Source organism: Vanacampus margaritifer, chromosome 14 (assembly GCF_051991255.1).
Source record: "Vanacampus margaritifer isolate UIUO_Vmar chromosome 14, RoL_Vmar_1.0, whole genome shotgun sequence".
In the NCBI taxonomy this organism is placed as follows: domain Eukaryota; kingdom Metazoa; phylum Chordata; class Actinopteri; order Syngnathiformes; family Syngnathidae; genus Vanacampus; species Vanacampus margaritifer.
In genome coordinates, this window is record NC_135445.1 from 12,088,603 (window position 1) to 12,107,187 (window position 18,585).

Genomic DNA, 18,585 nt, shown 5'->3' on the forward strand with positions numbered 1-18,585 from the left:
CAAATATCAAAATTTATAGAAACATGGTCTATGTATATAGAATTTTTAACCTAATTCTTGTTACTTAATTCTGTCTGTTAGCGAGAGCCACTATATCGTGATAACTTACATTGATGTTTCTGTATTTGGTAATTCATTATTATATTATATTATTAGTATGGGATATTTTTTAATAGGCTTTAGGTGAACTGATGAATACACACACGCTCGCACGCACGCACTCACACACACACGCACATACACATACTCACCCACATACAAAAAAAAAATATATATATATATATATATATATATATATATATATATGTGTGTATAAAAAATCAAAATTATTATTATAATTTTTTTTAATAAAAAAAAAAAAAAAGGAGAGCAATGATGATGTCAAATCGAATGAACAATACTGAGCTTTCCTGAGAAAAAAAAAAAGGTGAGGCCGCCTCTGCGGACTAAACACACGCCCACTTTCTCTGAGACCTCCATGCTCGCAGGATAGTGATAAAAGTAGGCTTTTATCAGTAATCATTCTCTCCAAATGAATTCAAAACAGTCATTATCCTACACATTTACGATGGTCCCGCCCGGTTTCGCGTCCCACTCAGGGATCTTCACCCCCCCCCCCCTCTCTCTCTCTCTCTTCTACTCTGTCCTCCACTACTATTTCTTGTGGCAAGGTGATATTTTGTTTCAAACGTTTCTATTTATTTAACTGGCTAGCGTGGCCATTCAGAGGAGAGCTCGAACCTAGCGCTCCAGAGTTTTGTGGGCGGTGCACGCAGCAGCCGGCTCGGACAAGAGGGGCGCAGCAACCACACGGGGAGAGGCGGGGTTTTACTGAACCGGGCGTTTTACGTCCGAGTTACAAAAATAGCCAGCAAAATACCTAATATTTCATAAAAATATTACATCGCCATGGTGTCAAAGGTAAGATTTAATCATTATATGCCTATAGTTAACTGTGGATGGGCTTAAAATACCGTAATATAATACCTTTAAAGCAATAAAAACGTAAGAATGGCTCTCAAAACTAAACCAAAGGCAAGGGATTGAAATTCCTTAATGTGTCTAGCACAATTTGGCATCCTGAAGACAATTCCAACATGATTTTCAAAGAAACACAAAAAGTGCACGCTAGGTGCTGAAAATATGTTTAAAAACAAAAAAATAATTAGAGCGCAATGGGAGTAAGTGGAAGGCGACTTGCCGTGGAGACATTTGGACCCTTAAATGTCACATGAAGACAGCGTGGACATGTTCGTCTCAGTCGACCACCTTAGGACACTTTAGTGCCCTGGGTGTCTTGTCCGACTCGCTGGAGCTGAGAGAGGAGAGCGTTGATGGGCTGGAGAGACCGAGGGAGGAGTGGTGGACTTGTATTGAGGCAGTGGCCCGTGATGTCGCGGGTGAGGAGAGACGATCGCATGGGGAAGCACAGAGATCATGAGGGCTGAGGAAGGCCACCGGGGAACAGCTAAGATGGTACTTTCTTTGAAGAAGCCACGAGAGCGCAACTTTGAAAGTTAACGCTTGAATAGGAGGGGAAGGAAGGGTGAGGGTGAACGTTGATGGCTGTATCTTTAACCAGGGATTCACTCCAGCAAATCTTACTGGGATTTGATTAGTTCATTGTTAAGCATTAGGTGAATTATGTGATTGGCTGGAAACCAGTCCAGGGTCTAGCCTGCCTTTTGCCACAAGTCAGCTGAGATAGGCAAATGGGGTGCATACATTCTAAATAGTTATTTAACACCAACTAAACAGGCTTCCTTTGGCAACGTGTTTCAGAAAGAGCACAAAAAAGTGAATAGATGACTTTTTCGTCAAATAACTGGGATACGTTTCACCAAAAAAAAAAGAGCAAATTGGTGGATACCTGACTAGTGAACCACAAATATTTGAGGAAATACTGTACTTCATTTCCATTATTTTAATTTTCTTGTCCTCCTCCTGACATTTTGCTTCATAGCACTGTAAATGTCACACAAGGATTCACGAAGGCCCTCCCTAATGGTATTATTTCAAGGTTCACCTATGTGTCAATGCGGGCGACAATTATCACGTGACCATTCTGCTCATTAGTAGCCAAGACGTCGATTGGTGCGTGTTCATCTTTAAGAGAGCTCGGCCTTTTCCAACCAACTTTATCACCTCTGCTTGACTCCTTTGCCGTACTCTTGCAGGTTATTCAAGAAAAATGTCAGATGTCAGTGCAGGAACTCTACTTGTAACTCCCGGCGCAATATCTGTATAACTGCACTTCAACCAGTATTAACACAAACACTCTCATGGTTCACTGGCCGTGACTTGTACAGTGCATTAACATTAGAAATTATATTTTTTTTAAATCAGGATTTTTGTTGTAAGGCAGTAAGGTTAATGCGTACACCACCTACAAAAAAATGTTTTTTACTGCTTCTAATAAATGTAACATTCCTTATATCCACCTACTAGATAAAGCAGGGGTGTTCAGAGTTTTTTTCATTTAAGGGTCTCATTTGAAAAAAATGGAAGAATGCAAGTGCAAAACCAATCCATCAAGCAATTTTATATTGTTGGTTTATATATGTATGTATTTAAAAAATCTGCTACATTACAGCTTTATGCTCAAGGTAAAAAGGCAAAATAGTTTAGGATTTGGGGGCGTGCCCATGGCCTTGTACCCCCACTACAGTAGGTGTACCCCTGCACTGAGCAGATCTCCACATTCAGAACCAAAACAAAAGCAATCTGTCATAAGACGACATGTATTAAAGCAGTGTTCATTCATGCAACGTTTACAAATCAGACAGGAGCATAAAGTGCTTACAAAATGGAATTATCTTTACTCAGTATTAGAAAGAGAAAATTGGTGACTATTTGAGTTTTAAATAAATAAATGGTTGAATAAATGGAAATAAATGTTTGTTTGTGTCTTTGCACATCTATCAAAGCTCCATATAAGTAGTTTGGACACCCCTGAGATGGAGAATCGTAACTCATATCTCTCTCCCTGCCATTACCGATCCACAGAAGGACTTCGCCCGCCGCGAGGAGCTACAGCGGTCGGATGCAGAGGCGTGGTTGGGCTTCATCACCTTCTTGTGCGAGGTGTTTGGGACGATGAGAAGCAGTTCCGGGGAGCCCTTTCGGGTCTTAGTGTGTCCCATCTACACTTGCCTGCGAGAGGTGCGTATTGTTGCACGTTTTGAGATTATGAACAGAGCGCTACTATTGTGCAGCGGGATAAGAATACAGTTACCACAGTACTTACATTTTTATTTGATTGTTGTTATCAATATTTTCATCTAAATGTATAATAATTATGACTTTGCTACTGCAGTTGATGATGGACTTTGATTTCGACTTGTGTACAAATTTGGGTGTCGTCGCTGCCGTAGGAATGGAACTCTCTTGTAAAATGAAGACCTATAGTTCAACACTCTAACTTTTGATCACAAGTGATATGCCACCAGCATGTAGTTGCCAACCAGTCCAGCATGAGAAGCTAACGTTAGCAGTCTACATTGACACTTAATGCTCTCTCTTGTCAAACAGCACAAACTCAAAATCCACTCCTTTGCAAAAAGCTACTCAGCACACTTAGTAGATACTTAGTAGATAGTCTTATCTAATCATTGCCGAAAACAGGAAGTAGAAACTTTCCAAGAAATAATGGGTAACAGCGCTAAACGCTTCATCACTGTCTTTGCACTGAGACGCTCATTAATGCTGGACAAACATACATGTACTTAGAAAAATGAGTATTTCAGAGTATTTTGCCGGATTGCGACGTACAAGTGGCACTAATTTACAATTATAATAACAATTTCCCCAACAAATGTGTCTGCCCATGACTTGGAAGCTAGGCTAAGCACTGGCTCAGTGACATCCGGTCTGCTGCAATGAGTTTTGTTTTATGCACAGACTAGCTTTAGCTTCTGGTTAGCAGCACATACCTGATAGCTTATTGAAGACAATGCAGAGGGTGAGGCAGTGTTGTGTTTGCAGATGTGTCCGCTGCATGTGCCACATACACTGATCCCCACACTCTGATGTAATCGATGCTGATGTTTTGGGGGGCGCTTGTTTGTTCTTAGTAGTTTGCATGGTCAGGGTAATGAAATCCGTACTGGTTAATGGCCCAGCAATATGTGGAGCGGGCTAAACATTAGCTCATTTACATGAGACAGGAACCCCACCTAGACAAGTTAATTTCATCAAGCCAGAAATATCCTAAAGTGTCTTGTAATTCTCGATCCTTGATGAATTTTGACAAAAGCTTGCCACAGTATATGTGAATTTGTAAAGTTTGTTTAATCTCACCTTTAAAAATGTCCCATTTACAGTCAACCATCCTTGTCCACGTGTTTCCAATAAGAAGAAAGCACTTAAGCGCATATTGCACCATGCAAGTTTAGTTTCCTGTTTTGCGTCCTGACCCAGTCTAGACGCTATACACCGCAGTGGCTTTTTCGTTAGTGGCGCAACCTGCCAGGACGCCATCGCTTCCAGGAAAGCGCACGAGCCAGGGTTTAATTCTCATCAGCAGGCCACGCCACCTTGCACATGCTCGTCTCTGTATCCATGGAAACCATGGGTAGGGTCACCACAGCGGGGTGACCGCTGTTCAAAAGGCGACCTATGGGGTATTGAAAGAAGGAAGCGGGGGAGGGGGAGCAAGAGAATAGGTGAGGGGAAGCTGCGGGGAAGAACTGCGGTCAGGTCAGAATTTGCTGTACAGGAAGTTAACTGGCAATGAAACAGGTAGAAGAACAGCATGAATTGACTTCAATTTGCAGCACAAGCTATAATAAAGCATTTACTGTACTATCAATTTTCTCCATTGGAAATAGTAAAAAAAATTGTTAATCAGTGCAGTGCAAACCATTAACTGTACTGCATTACTATTAGTGACCTTGTTATAAGTGTAAAAAGAAAATTAAAAATAAAACAATTAATTACATACCAGTATACTATTTTTACTTAGGGCTGGGCAATAGGGCCTGTTTGGGCTTTATTATTTTTTTCCCCATTTCGGTAAATTAAACATGCTAAAGAAAGTTTTGCTTTTGTTTTTTTCCCCGTTTTGGGATTTGCTTTACAGTATTTCTCCTGATACCAAAAAATATATTTTCCCCAGCATTAACTGGCATTAACTTCCACAAAAATAATAAAAATGATTTATTTATTGATTTATTTTTTCTTTACAGGTAATCTTAAAAAAAATAAGTGGTTCCTCTTTGGAAACCACCATTTTAACATGATAAAATCAGCCATTGAACTCGAAAATGTAACGCTGGACCACTTCCAGGTGTCTCGCTCTATTTTTTTCTGTCGAATGTTGGAGTTGAGGCAGGCAAACTTGGCAAATTATTTGCAGTTTGGAAACGCATACCTCGGGTCAAAAATTTTGATCATCATGTCTTTAAATCACTGCTTTTGCAGTTTATAATTGGGCACCGTGTCTTTGACAATGGTCAGAGCAAATTATTCTGCGATTACTTTCCACCAGACTCCTCTCGTCATATGTGACTGTGACGTGTGCAAAACTGTTACACGTTACAAAAAGTTCTGTTTCCGCTTCTGGGGTTCTTGCATTTTCCCTCATTGTTCACACACGTGTGCCCTTATGCGATGTTATCACACACACACAAAAAAGCAAACCAACTGACATTTAAAGTCAACCACACAAACGTGTTGTTAGCCACATTAGCGTCAGTTTGCATTGAAACACCGACGCCCCCACTCCTGTTTCGTTGTCACCCCCGGGGGAAATATCCTCTTATTGGCCGCTAAGTGCTCCACTATGACCACCAAGCGGGTGGCAAGTGCTCATCCATTTAGTGCAGGTGCCGCACAGTGGGTTTGTTGACGCTTTTTCATTAACAGCGGCACCTGCAGGAAGATACTACCGGGAGCAATGTGAATAAATTAAGCGCCACTCTTGTACTAGTTGCTTACGACGACTATGAAATGCCCCCGAAATGCCAAGTGCCAGTTAACACATCATAGCAATCCCATAAAGCATGCTTGTCATTTGACTCTTGTAGTGTAAATGCAGCCTTAGAAGATTAATGGTCTGTTTTTGGAGGACGTTTGAAGACAATCTAAACGATACATTTCCCTGCTAAATTGTATACATTTTTCCTCGGAGCGTAAACAAGAGAAACATCACTGAGAACGGGATATTTGTCTCTGAATTATTCATCAAGTATCAGCATGTTGCCGCAGCAAAAACACGGTACAGAAACAACTTCCTCTTGCCGGTCGCCTTAAATACAAGCTTGATTAATTGATGCATAGCCTTTTGTTGTGCAGGCGAGACAAAGAAAAAACATACAACGGATTTGTTTTGCTTTTTTAGATGCATATCTTCTAGCAGGAAACTTGTTTCTGCAAAAAAACCTCATCTTTTATTGAAGCTGGTGACGAGTGTGTGTGCGTGTAGCCTACTGAAGTATCAGTACACCAGTGACACCACAGAGACTTCCTTTTCCACTGCATGACTACTACTCATTGAACCTTTTCCATTGAAAAAAAAACAGTACCCGGGTACCATTTTGAGTAGCCTCCTGGTAGCTAGTAGATTCGACGCACACATGCTAAAATTAGCATGCCATGGACTTGCCACAGTTTCCTCTTTGCTGCTGCGCTTTTTTGTAGTTGCCCTCAGTCTCCTCTCAGATAAGATGATTAATTAATTACAAATCATGTACCTTTGCTTATTTATAAATGCCAGCAATGTAAAGTGACAGGCAGAACAATAAATAAATACTTTTCCTTGAGATGGCCAAAGGTATGTGATGTATCATGTATCCACTTAATGTGACATTTTTGTTTGTGGGTGTGCCATGTTTTTTTTCCTAATGTAAACTATGTGCCTTGGCCCAATAATTGTGGAGTGGGTCTGCATTAAGTACTGTATGTGTGTACCAAATGAAGTGTCCATTGTCTGCTTTTAGTTTGATACACTTCAGTGGAGTGGATGTGATAGAGAAAGGCTAATACTTGACGAAAAAGGTGGGATTGCTGGTCCCAATGCCAGAAATAGTGTTGCTATGCAACTATTGGAAGCCCATTTGAAGTCTTCCAACTTCCAACGCAGCCTGTGTGTGTGTGTTGTTAGTATAACGATGAAACATGTTTGCGTCTCAGCTGGAAATTGGTGCATCCTATCAAAGCGTTCTTTGACAAGGCAATCAGTGACATGTCATTTGTTCGGCAAACACGCCGACGTTTGATCCGTGACAACGGCAGAATCGCTGGCATAAATATGGATGTTCTTCACTCACGTTAGCAAAAAATCACAGCTGTCCTACTTTTCACTTTTCTGATCAAATGTCGTTTGAATGCAGGAGGATGGATTGGTGCAGGGGGTGGGGGTGTGGGTGAGGACTAACTAAACGGGAATCACAAGAAATTCCCAAGGTTTTCCTAGCTTGGTTATATAATAGCAAGCAGGCACAGATCTCCCAGCTTGTCAGGAGATGCTTTGAACTTTGTTCGTTTTCCACATTTAAAAAAAAATCTGAATGTTTCATAGAAGTATTGATGATTAATGACTGTATTTGAGTTAAACGTCTGTGCAAGATCCCCCAGAGAACTCATTAGGTGATCATCCCGCCTATGTGGGATCGTCATGCTGTCACAGTGTCCATCTACGTATGCTGAGGTGACGCCTACAGGCGTTACATGACAGTTGGGATATAATTGTGCTTAATTTATAATCTGCGTTTCCATGACATTACTTTTCAAGGAGATGTATTATTATGCATTTTATTTTTACACTTCAGACCCGTTCCCAGATGTGACATGCTTTTTTTCTTTAAATACCCCTAAGTATCAAGAATTCTAGACACATTTTACGCACCTGCTTTCTTGTCTTGCTAAACTTAGCCTACTTTATGCAAGTGTGTGACTATGTGCTGTGCACTAGGGGTGTGCCAAAAAAAATCAATTCTCATAAGAATCGCAAATTCTCATTTAGTACGATTCAGAATCGATTTTAAATGTCCAAAAATCGATTTTATCCAAATTATTTTGTACTGTTTTGCCTTTGTCTGTGTGTGCCCCTATTTGGAGCGCTGTTCATGTTGCACCCAATTTGGCCACTTGGGGGGCAGTGTGGTTCCACGCGGTCTGATACACTTAAGTTGTAGCCACATTAGAGAGTAGAAGGAAAAGTCACGATCAAGTTATTCCAATAAAAGTAGTTTTTTTGCAGTGTGGAGCCGTTCTTTTGAGTGATAAAAGTGCCGCGAGTAGCGCGCTAATTAGCATTAGCGAGTAAGACTCGAGTAGATCATTAATTACAATTCCTTGCACATCTATAGATTGAAGCAAAAATCATTGTCAATCAAATCATTTCGAATCAAAAATCATTCCTAATCAAAAATCGATTCTGAATCGAATCGTAGACTCAAAAATCTGAATGAAATCGAATTGTAAGACATTCAAAGATTCCCACCCCTACTGTGTACGCTTCTCAATATAGTGCTGGGCCAATGGCAAGTTAGGCTTTCAACACCCAAGCCCACTGAGCGACCGAATATTGTGCTATCAGATGCTAACGCTGTTAGCAAACGTGAAGCTGTAATACTACGACTTTATTCATGCGATATTTCAACACTTTTTCTCATAAAATGACAACTTTACTTTTACTCTTGACTCACGGTTAGAAACAAAAGTGCTTGAAATGGATCTTATTTTTGCACACCGTACTGTACAGTTGCATCTTGTCTTGTTACTTCCTCGTCTTCCTCACCACGCTGGATGTCACCGCAATGTCGGCACGCTTGCATCGGCCCTAATCTAAATTGGCACTGAGTCTGTTCTTGTTCCATGTAGCTGCTGCAGTCCAAAGACGTCAAGGAGGATGCCGTGCTGTGCTGCTCCATGGAGGTGAGACACAAACACACACATTTGCATACCACAAGACAGTACACTGTAAACTGGAAGTTCCCTAACTTTTTGGGTGCATGTACCTCTTAGAGGGGAGACATTTTCTTTCACGCCGTCCCACCAGGAGTAGTAGTAGTATTTGACACACAGTTACTGTATAATACATAAAGTACTTTCTATATCTTATGCTTGCTGTTTTTTTTTTTTGCACATGTTGAAATGTGCTTGCATTGTGCTTAGAAGTGTTCTTTTACCAAGTTTAAATGAATTTACGTGTAGGAGGTGTTAACCCAAGAAAAAAATATCTAGATGGGGTTTAGCTGGTGTTGCATTTGGTATTCCAACGGTGTACCTGTTGTTTGTCCTCGTGAGTCTTCTGAATAATTAGATAGCAAAGAGGAAGCCGAATTATAGATGAAATCTCTTTTTGACCAAATGAGTTTTAAAAACAGGCGCACATTGGCAGGAACAAGGTCAATCCGTGGATAGTTTGTCACATTTTTAATTGACCTATTGAAATTAAATTTAAAAAAAAAAAAAACAGAAAAAGTGATTATTCAATTCGCTATTTGGTTTTAATCTAACAAGATTCAATTAGATTTTTGGCTCAGATAAAAAGTACATTGAAAAACAGGCCACTGACTGAGTTTGAATTTAATATTTAATTGGTCATGTTTATGTGATCTGGAAGTTTGGTAACTTACGTAGAAAAGATAGCTTGTTAGATAAACTGTCAGTCAGGGCCACCATCCATGAATTGATCCATGACATAAACCTGCACTTTTTCCTCAATCAAAAGCATTTTCGATTACTTTAGCACTGAGTTGTTGTTCTTTTAATTCCCATTCTTGGTAACACTTTATAATAATGATTGTTAGTTAATAATTAACCATTTGTAATACATTAGTTAAAGATGAAGTCATGAGAACTCATATTGAACTAATAAATTGAAAGTATTAAAAGATTAGGAATAAATAATGTACTAATTCTTATCTAATAACTTGTAAATGCATTAACAAAAGATGAACTCATGATGAATTAATAATTTGCAACTATTGGAGAATTATGAACTAATAACTTGAAAATATTAACTAATGATTAATTCATGATTAAGAAATATCCATTGCTAATTATTAAAATGTAGAACTAAAATGCAAAATGGTTTGTATTACAGCCAATACCACAGATACAAATTTTTCAACATGAATTCACAATTGCCTATCATGACTTCGTCTTTTACGTAAACATTTTAATGATCACTAATGGATATTTCTTAATCATGAGTTAATCATTACTTAATATTTTCATAGTAGTTCATAATTATTAGTTCATCATGAGTTCAGATAATAGCTCATCATGACTTCATCTGTTGTTGATTGCATTTACAAGTTATTAGCTAACAAATTGCAAATCTTTTTATATTTACAAATTATTAGTTCAACTTGAATTGTCATGACTTCATATTTAACAATGGTTAACTAACAATCATTATTCTAAAGTGTTACCAGCACGGTAAACACTTTCAAAATTTGTCACCTGTCAAGATGCAGATCTTTTTTCTTTTTTTTTTATACTCTTCATTACTTACTTACTTTTCTGGGTAATTTCCCTCGTAAAAAAAAAAATTAGGAAGAGATTTTCCTTTTTTTCTCCCTCAATTATAATCTCTCTTCGTGACGTTTCTTTAGCTTTGAACTTGTAAAACTAATAATGTGTCATAATAAAGGCTCTGAAAGCCTCCCACTCATATGCCACAGACTGTGTAGTGACTACTCATTTATCTGCATTCCTATAAATTCTTCATCTAATAACTGTTTTTATGTTGAAAAGATGGGTCTTTAGCCATTTTTTTTCTTTACACAACAAACAGCATGGCGCCTGTTCAGAAGCACAATTGGGTCATAAAAGCAATCTTGATCTTGTGTTATACATGAAAGGAAGTTAGAAAATTGTTGAGCATGCTTGATAGGTCCCTGCGTGACAATAGTATGCCTTAATCTCTCTCTCCAAATCGTCACCCTCTTAAAATAATTGCCCAAGTCATTTTTTTTTTTTTTTGCTTAAACCATCTCCTCGTGATGTAAATGGTTAAATTTTTTGTGATTCCTGAAAAATCTGAAAAAAATGATTTAGGCGATTATTTTAACAAATTGTTTTATAACTATTCTACTCCTGTTATATGATTGATTGAGAGAGAAGAAATAATCTGCCACTATTGTGTTCATTGAAATGGAATAGACTAGACTAGAATGTGACGCAGATTAAAAGGTGCAAGACTTTCTCTTGCTCCTCCTACAGCTGCAGAGCGCCGGGCGCCTCTTGGAGGAGCAGCTGCCCGAGATGATGACAGAGCTGCTTGCGTCCGCGCGCGACAAGATGCTGAGCCCGGCCGAGTCACCCCTGACCCGCTCGCTCTTAATGGAGGTAGTAGAGCTACACGCACACCACTGGAGCCCTTTGGAAGCTGTCACCACGCACTACTACAACCGCACCATCCATAAACTCACCACGGCCTAGACACGCCATTTTTTTCCCCCCAGACTCTTGCTACAGATGATGGTTTTTGGGCCGCTAGGGGCAGTGTAGGACGGCAGCAGCTTGTCCATTGGGAATAGAGAGATGTTAAAGGGGGGGGTTGGGGGGCTGTGTCTTCATTGTCATCGGCCCCCTCCTCTCATTCCTTCCTCCAGCCCTCGTGGCTGATAAAAGACAGAAAATGGAGGCAGGGCGCAGACACGGTGCTGTCTGTCTGCGCCGTCTGCCCTCCCCTCCGCAGGGACCCCCGGGTCAGGAGGTCTCGCCGCGGGACTCCTGCACGCCTACAGCAACCCCCATAACCTCCCAACCCCCACCCACCCTTTGTCTCCCTCCCTTAGCAGGAAGCCTTTTTTTTGTAGGGATGAGACAGCGGGCCTGCTGGGCCAGGCTGGGCTCGGGATAAGGATCAGGCCTGCTCGAGTAGGGTGGCAGATGGCGGCTTGAGCCCTTGTGAGACACACACACAATCGACACTTGCACACACATGCACGGCTCCCCAGTAGAAAAGAGGAAACGAGGGGGGTCGTCGGCATTAGAGGAGCATTAGAAAAACACACACAGTGCTGTTAAACCTTTTGTTTTTGTCTCCCAAGCCGTGCACATCCACATTCATGATTACTGTTTTTTTTTTTTTATTATATATTTATTATAACCGTTTGATTTGAATCTTATTCTTACAAGGAGTATTAGTGCCACACCGAAAATAAATAAATGCTAACATTACGAGAATAAACTTGCAATAATGTAAGAATAATAATTGTCATGTTGTGCAAATACATTGCAAGAAAGTTGAAATGTTACGTGAATAAAGACGTAAGATTACGACAAAAGAGTTATCATAGGTGAATGGATTTGTAATAAGAGAATCCAGTTGTAAAGATACAAAATAAATGTTATGTTCCGTGGAAAAATGTCATAATGGTGGTGTTTTGAGAATGCGGTCGTAAAGTTCTGTGGAAGTTGCTATGTTACATGAATGAAGACAAACGATTACGACAAAAAGGTTATAATAGGAGAAGCAAGTCATAATAGGAAAAACAAGTTGTAAATCAACAACATAAACTATTCTGAGGAAAAAAGTTGTAATTTTATCACAGTCTCAATGGTATGCGAATAAATAATAAATACATGATACAAGAACAACTCTGGAATGTTATGCAAATGGGAACGCCGTCGTGTTTTGACAATAAAGTTGTATTGTTCAAAATCCAAATGCAACCTTGACAGACAAGTCCTAATAAACGAATGAAGTTGTCATATTTCAAGACCGTCAAGTTGTGAAATTACAAAATAAACTTGTAATGTTATGAGATAAGTTTTAATGACGTAAACAAACGTGGTGATGATGCAAGAAAAAGGACATAGAGTTTTTGAGAATAAATGTACTTTATAAAAATGAAGTTGTACGTAAATAAAGTTGCACGACAGTTATCGTAGGAGAAAGAAATATGCAATGTTCTGAGAGAAAATGTGCACCATCGTAAATGGTGTCGAAATTATTTGATAGTCACAATGTTAAGTGAACAAAGACGTAATATTGATAGCAAACGTAATAATAAAATGAAGAGCAAAAATAGGCTAAAGAATGATTACGAGAAAGCAGTTATGAAGCTGGTAGTGTTATAAAAATGCACCTGTAATGTTAAAGGTGTAGTCCGAAGGATCTGTTTTGGCGTGTCCAGGACGTTTCTGGGTGGACAATCAACATTTTCCTTCCAGCCAAGCCGTGGAGAAAAGCTATGATCATTTTCATATGCAAATTTGCGCTGTGCGAACGCTTGCTCCTGATTGGTGGACGGATTGAAAGTACGGAGAAGTTTTGATTCCCGTGTCTTGTCTAATTCGGCTGTGCAAACTCCGCCTCCTGATTGGTGGGCTGGTTTCACGCTCGTTCCTGGTTGGCTGCTATCCTCGACTTCCTCAAAATGTTGTGTTTACAGACAGCAACGGAAAAGCATCAGATAGCACCCTTAAAACAAATAATAATATAAATTAAGTTGGAAGGTTGTGCAAATTAAGAAAGAAAAAACAAGTTATAAACTGACAAAATAGTTGTAATGTAATGGCTGTAAAATATATGAATTGTAATATGAGAAAAATGTTCTGAGAAAACGTAATACTACAAGAAACATGACAATAAAGTATGCAACAACATAAAATGACACAAAGAGTAATTTTACGCTAATTTCTTTGTAATATTGAGTTGCTGTGTCATGAATAGGAAAACGCTATTACAACCTAAATGTCTCGCTGCAATGTACGCTATAATATTACGAGGTGTGAACAAAGTTGTAATACTATGACAAAAATGTTGCGCAAAGTTGTAAATGGCAAAAAATAAGTTATAATTTTGCAAGAGTAAAATTGTAATATTATGTGAAAGAAGTTCTCTATTATGAGAAGCACAGTTGTGATGTTACACAAAAATATAACAGACCACTATCCACTATACTCGCATGATTCTTTTTCCCTTTTCAGTGTGACGCTAATACTCCTCAGCGTACCTTCTCAATCTTTGTTTTCTGGATTTTCAACATGTACATCTACACATGTACATGTACACCAGGCCATATTGCACACGTTTGAGTTGTGAGACGGTTTGCTTGAAAAAAACAAAACAGATGAATAGAAAACATCCCTGCAGTCATAGGAAACTATTGTTGAGCTAAAAAGGAAATAATACTATATTTTTAGGAAAAGAAGCTGGGGATGGCAAATGAAGTGTAGCTGACATTTACTTGCAGCATCCTTTGCTGTGGATATTTGCTGTGTTCAGGATTGACACTATTTGATCATTTTTATTGTGTTTAAAGAATAATGGCATTTATTAACCTGTGTATTTTGCAGACCACATAGCCAACAATTCTCTACATATATATCTTTGAAGCTAACATAAGCTATGATCGGTCATGTAGTAAATGGGCTCTCTGTAATCTGCGTTCAGTATATTTGCAAGTATTTAAAAAAAAAAAAAACACACACAATTGAAATTAGCGAAAGAATTGTTATGGGAAAACATTTCTACCAGGCTTGTTGATTTTGTGAATGTGTTCGACCAACCTTTGTGAAATAGGGACAGTCGTGAACATGACCGCCGATGCTAGTTGGCTGCACGTTAGCATTACTAGCACCACATATTTGAAACTGAAGTCTTAAGGTTGCAAGAAGAATTAATATGTAGAACGTCAAAACGCGATGCTGTGTATGTTGGTGCCGCTACATTTAAAGGGGAAGTGAACCCAAAAATGTTATTTGCAATAATATGTTCTATGTAGCCCCACTAGTCTAAATACGGTATTCTGGTTAATATTGCATTAGTGGAATATGAGTTAGGCAGCAAAATCCAGCAGTTTTTATCAATATCAGAAGGCAGACATTTTGCCGTCGACTGAAGATGACATCACAGTTGCTCAGGTAACAGCCAATTACGGCGCAACCGTAATTCTGAAGATGAGCCGTGATTGGTTGTTACCTAAGCTCTGAGCAAATACCATGTCATTTTCAGTCAACAGCAAATGGTAAAATGGCCGCCTTTTGATATTGATAAAAATTGCAGGATTTATATTCCACTAACACATTATTAACCAGAATACCGTATTTAGACTAGTGGGGCTACATAGAACATACAATTGTCAAGAATTTTGGGGGGGTTGACTTCCCCTTTAAACATGTTTTTATATATATCCGACTGAGAAGCGGCATTCTGTAAAAAACAACAACAAAAAACAAGAATGCAAATAACGTGATGACAAAAGTTGTCAAGCTATGTGTTTGTCAGAATGTTACCGGGGAAAAAAACTGTACTTTTAGTCGTAAAGACAAGCATGAAGTTTTTTTTGTTTAGTTTTTTCATAAAAAAAGTTGTAAAATTACTCAAATTGAATCGTAAATTGCAAAGAAAAAAGTCATAAACCTTCGAAATTGTCTAAATATTACAAGAAGTTAGGAAATAGTAACAAAGCAATGAAAGTTGCAGCGCTACGAAATAGCCGTAATATTTCACGAGTAAGGTTGTGATATTGCAGGAAAAAACTAATGTGAATAAAATTGTACAGTAATAGGAGAAAAGTCAGAAAGCTACAACATAGTTGTAATATTGCAAAAATAAAGTAGTGGTACTACAGAGTAAAAGGAACGTTACATTAATTAAGTTGTAATGTTATAGAATAGTCACAAAGCTTTGAAAGTCGTAAAATTACAAGAATAAAATAATAAAGTTTTTGTACCACAAGTTTTAACATTGTGACAGGTAATATCGTTGTAATGTAACAAAATTGATGTTTCATCTACAAAATTCACAGTGTATAATAATACGAAACTGTCACAATATTACATCAATAATAAATTATTACAGGAAAAAAAAGTTAAAAAGCTACAAGAAGATTAAGTTGGAGCATTACAAGAAAATAAAATCTCTAAGCTACAAAATACTTGATGTGTATATATGATTAAAAAAATTAAGTTGTCAAGCTACGAAATAGTCGTAGTATAAGAGTTGTGTTGTAAAATTACAGCAAAAATGTCATAAGATTATGAGAATTAAGTCGTGATATTGCATGAAAAAGTCGTAACGTTTCAATAACAGTCAAGATGCTCCAGGAAAAAAGTTGGAACATTTCAATAAAATATTGCAAAGCTACCAAATGGTTGTAATATTAATGTTACAGGGGAAAAAAGTAAGATTACACAAATGAAGTTGTAAAATTACTTTGAATTTGGACTCCCTTTGCATTCTGATCGCTAATTGTCCTTCAGAATTATTTAAACCCAGAATCAGGACAAAGTGACACAAAAATTATGTACCGGTACCAAGACCGACAAATGACCTTCTTTTTTTTTTACGTTGTTTTTAGTGCCTTATATTCAATTGAAGAGCGACGAGTAGCCCAAAAGCCAAATAAATCGGCCTTATAGCTAGATTTAGCCTTTAGCTTAGCATGTGACGTCAAGTACCCTTGCACCCCTAACACACAGTGTACATGCTTGTGCATACACATGGCATGTTTTTTTTTGTATTATTATTTCCTCTGTCTTGCATCAAGAATTCAGATCATGTGTAATAGAAACATCATCACTTGGATGATGATGTCATGATGATGGTAACTTGTTTTTCCGTCTTGTTTTATTTCTAGCTTTCTATTTAAGTGAAGCTCATTTATAAATGTGGGGGGAAAAGACTTGTGAAACAGATGTAATACCTAGCTTGCAGGCAAGTGTGTAAGTGGTGGGATTACTGTGGTTTAGTTACCGATGCAAGTTTTTGTTATGCAAAAAAATTTAATAAAGGGAGGGTGGCCCCCTCCTTGTCTGTGCCCGTGGACCCCAAACCCAGTTTGCATATTGTCATGAATATTAAAACGGGGGCTCCACTCGGTGGTTGTTTTGCTTTTTCCTCCAGAATTTGTGGAAAATAAAAAGAAGACAAAAAGATGTGGTGGAAAAAAAATCTTTTGTGTGTGTGTGTGTGTGTGTGTGTGTGTGTGTGTGTGTGTGTGTGTGTGTGTAGTTCTACGAAGACAAAAAGGCAGATGCACACATTGTTTCCAGGGTCATTAGCGTCAGAAGCGCGTGACAAGCGCAGCACCACAGTGGGTCCTTGCGATAACAATGCAAGCCTCATTTACATGCTGGCCGTTACGGCGTCGCACGTTAGCCACACGACACTTGTGAGTGGTAATTCCGTCTCCTTGGACTTTATTGCCCTTGGGTAGTCCAGAAGCATGCCTGGGATTCTAGGCCAGGGGTCTACAACCTTTCGTACTTGTCCTGTGGCTCTCTGTAGATCTAAAAAAAATAAAATAAATCAACAAAAATAGTAGAAATAAATATATATTTTTACATACTTATTTTTATTTTATTTAGATGAAATATTCTTCACACGAATTAATGATTTAAGTAAAAAAAAAAAAAGGATTTAAATATTTAAAAAATATATATCAGTCCAAAATTTTAAGTTGTCAGAAAAAGAGAGATGAAAGGTAGATGAAAAAGTTTTAAAACTGACCCTAAAATGTTCATAAAAGGGAGAGGAAAATCAGAAATTTACCATAAAATGTCCATGAAATTACCCAAAAATGTCAGAACGTGGAATGGTAAAGAAAGAAAGAAAGAAACAAAAGCAGAAAATTGCCCGAAATTCAGAAAAGAAAACTTTAAAAAAGTAACTATAAAATGTCCAAAATCCTGAAAATTACCATAGAATATACACAAATTGATGGACAAAAAATTGCCATAAAATGTCCAAAAAAGGATTTTAAATTGCCATATGTCCATAAAATCCCCCCCAAAAAACATTTTTTTTTAGATTTATCAAGATGGGAGTTCATTCGTCATTTAGCACAGTAGTTGTGATAGTGTTAACACTTTTATTGAAGCAACATCTTGATAAAAAGTTGAAAGCACTTAAAAACAAGGTCTTCCCTCGCAGACAAGCTCTGGGGAGATGCCGCCATTTTAGTGGGTGGAAACGACGACGTCATGATATAAAAACATGGAACCTACCAAAAGGAAGACTAGAGTCTCTTCTTTCATCAGGAAAAAAAGTATATTTGTATCTGTTTCCGTTTTGCAGCAATTAGCATTAGAGTATAGCTAAGTTTCATCATTATTCACAAATCTGTTTAAAACTGTGGGGAAAAACAGCTTGTTACAACATGGCCCTGGTTGATCTCTTATACTCTGCTGCCACCTGCTGGCCATTTTTGTAATATCTACCATTGTTTAAAGCATTCTCTTCAATTCAGAGGCCGCTTCAAAGCCTTCTGTATGCTCTAGCACAAAAAAACATAAAAAGACATATAAATATGTCTTTGGGAGCATGATCTTATTTAAAATAGAACGTATTTATATGTTTTTGGGGAGCAAATTAGTTAATGAGATCAAAGACGCTGACTGGTAGAAAGAAGATTCTAGGCAACGTTTGGGCATCCAAGAAGAAAAAAAAACTTTTAGTGATTATGTCCGAGCAAGATCTTTATTGGTTTTAAGAATATGATTTGTTACATTTGTGAGATCAAAGAATCTGACTGGTAGGAAAATGATTCTAGACAGTTCGTTGGCACACAAAGAGCGCTTCTCTTCTGAATCGTTCAGGATGATTGTGCTATGTCCAACAAGATCCTTATCGTGTTTAAGGGATTTATGATGTGTAGGTTAACGAGATCAAAGGCT

The 18,585-nt window shown here is 38.2% G+C and overlaps 1 protein-coding gene across 3 annotated transcripts in view; it reads left to right on the forward strand.

Moving 5' to 3' along the window:
• The window catches only part of ctif (CBP80/20-dependent translation initiation factor), a 51,029-nt gene extending 34,184 nt beyond the window's left edge, over nucleotides 1–16,845 (forward strand). For all 3 annotated transcript variants that reach the window (XM_077542230.1, XM_077542228.1, XM_077542229.1), the window contains 3 exons: nucleotides 3,007–3,162; nucleotides 8,824–8,877; nucleotides 11,176–16,845. In XM_077542230.1, coding sequence (XP_077398356.1) covers nucleotides 3,007–3,162; nucleotides 8,824–8,877; nucleotides 11,176–11,394 — 429 coding nt within the window. In that variant the 3' untranslated portion in view covers nucleotides 11,395–16,845. The remainder of the gene's footprint in view (nucleotides 1–3,006; nucleotides 3,163–8,823; nucleotides 8,878–11,175) is intronic.
• The last annotated feature ends 1,740 nt before the right edge of the window (nucleotides 16,846–18,585 follow it).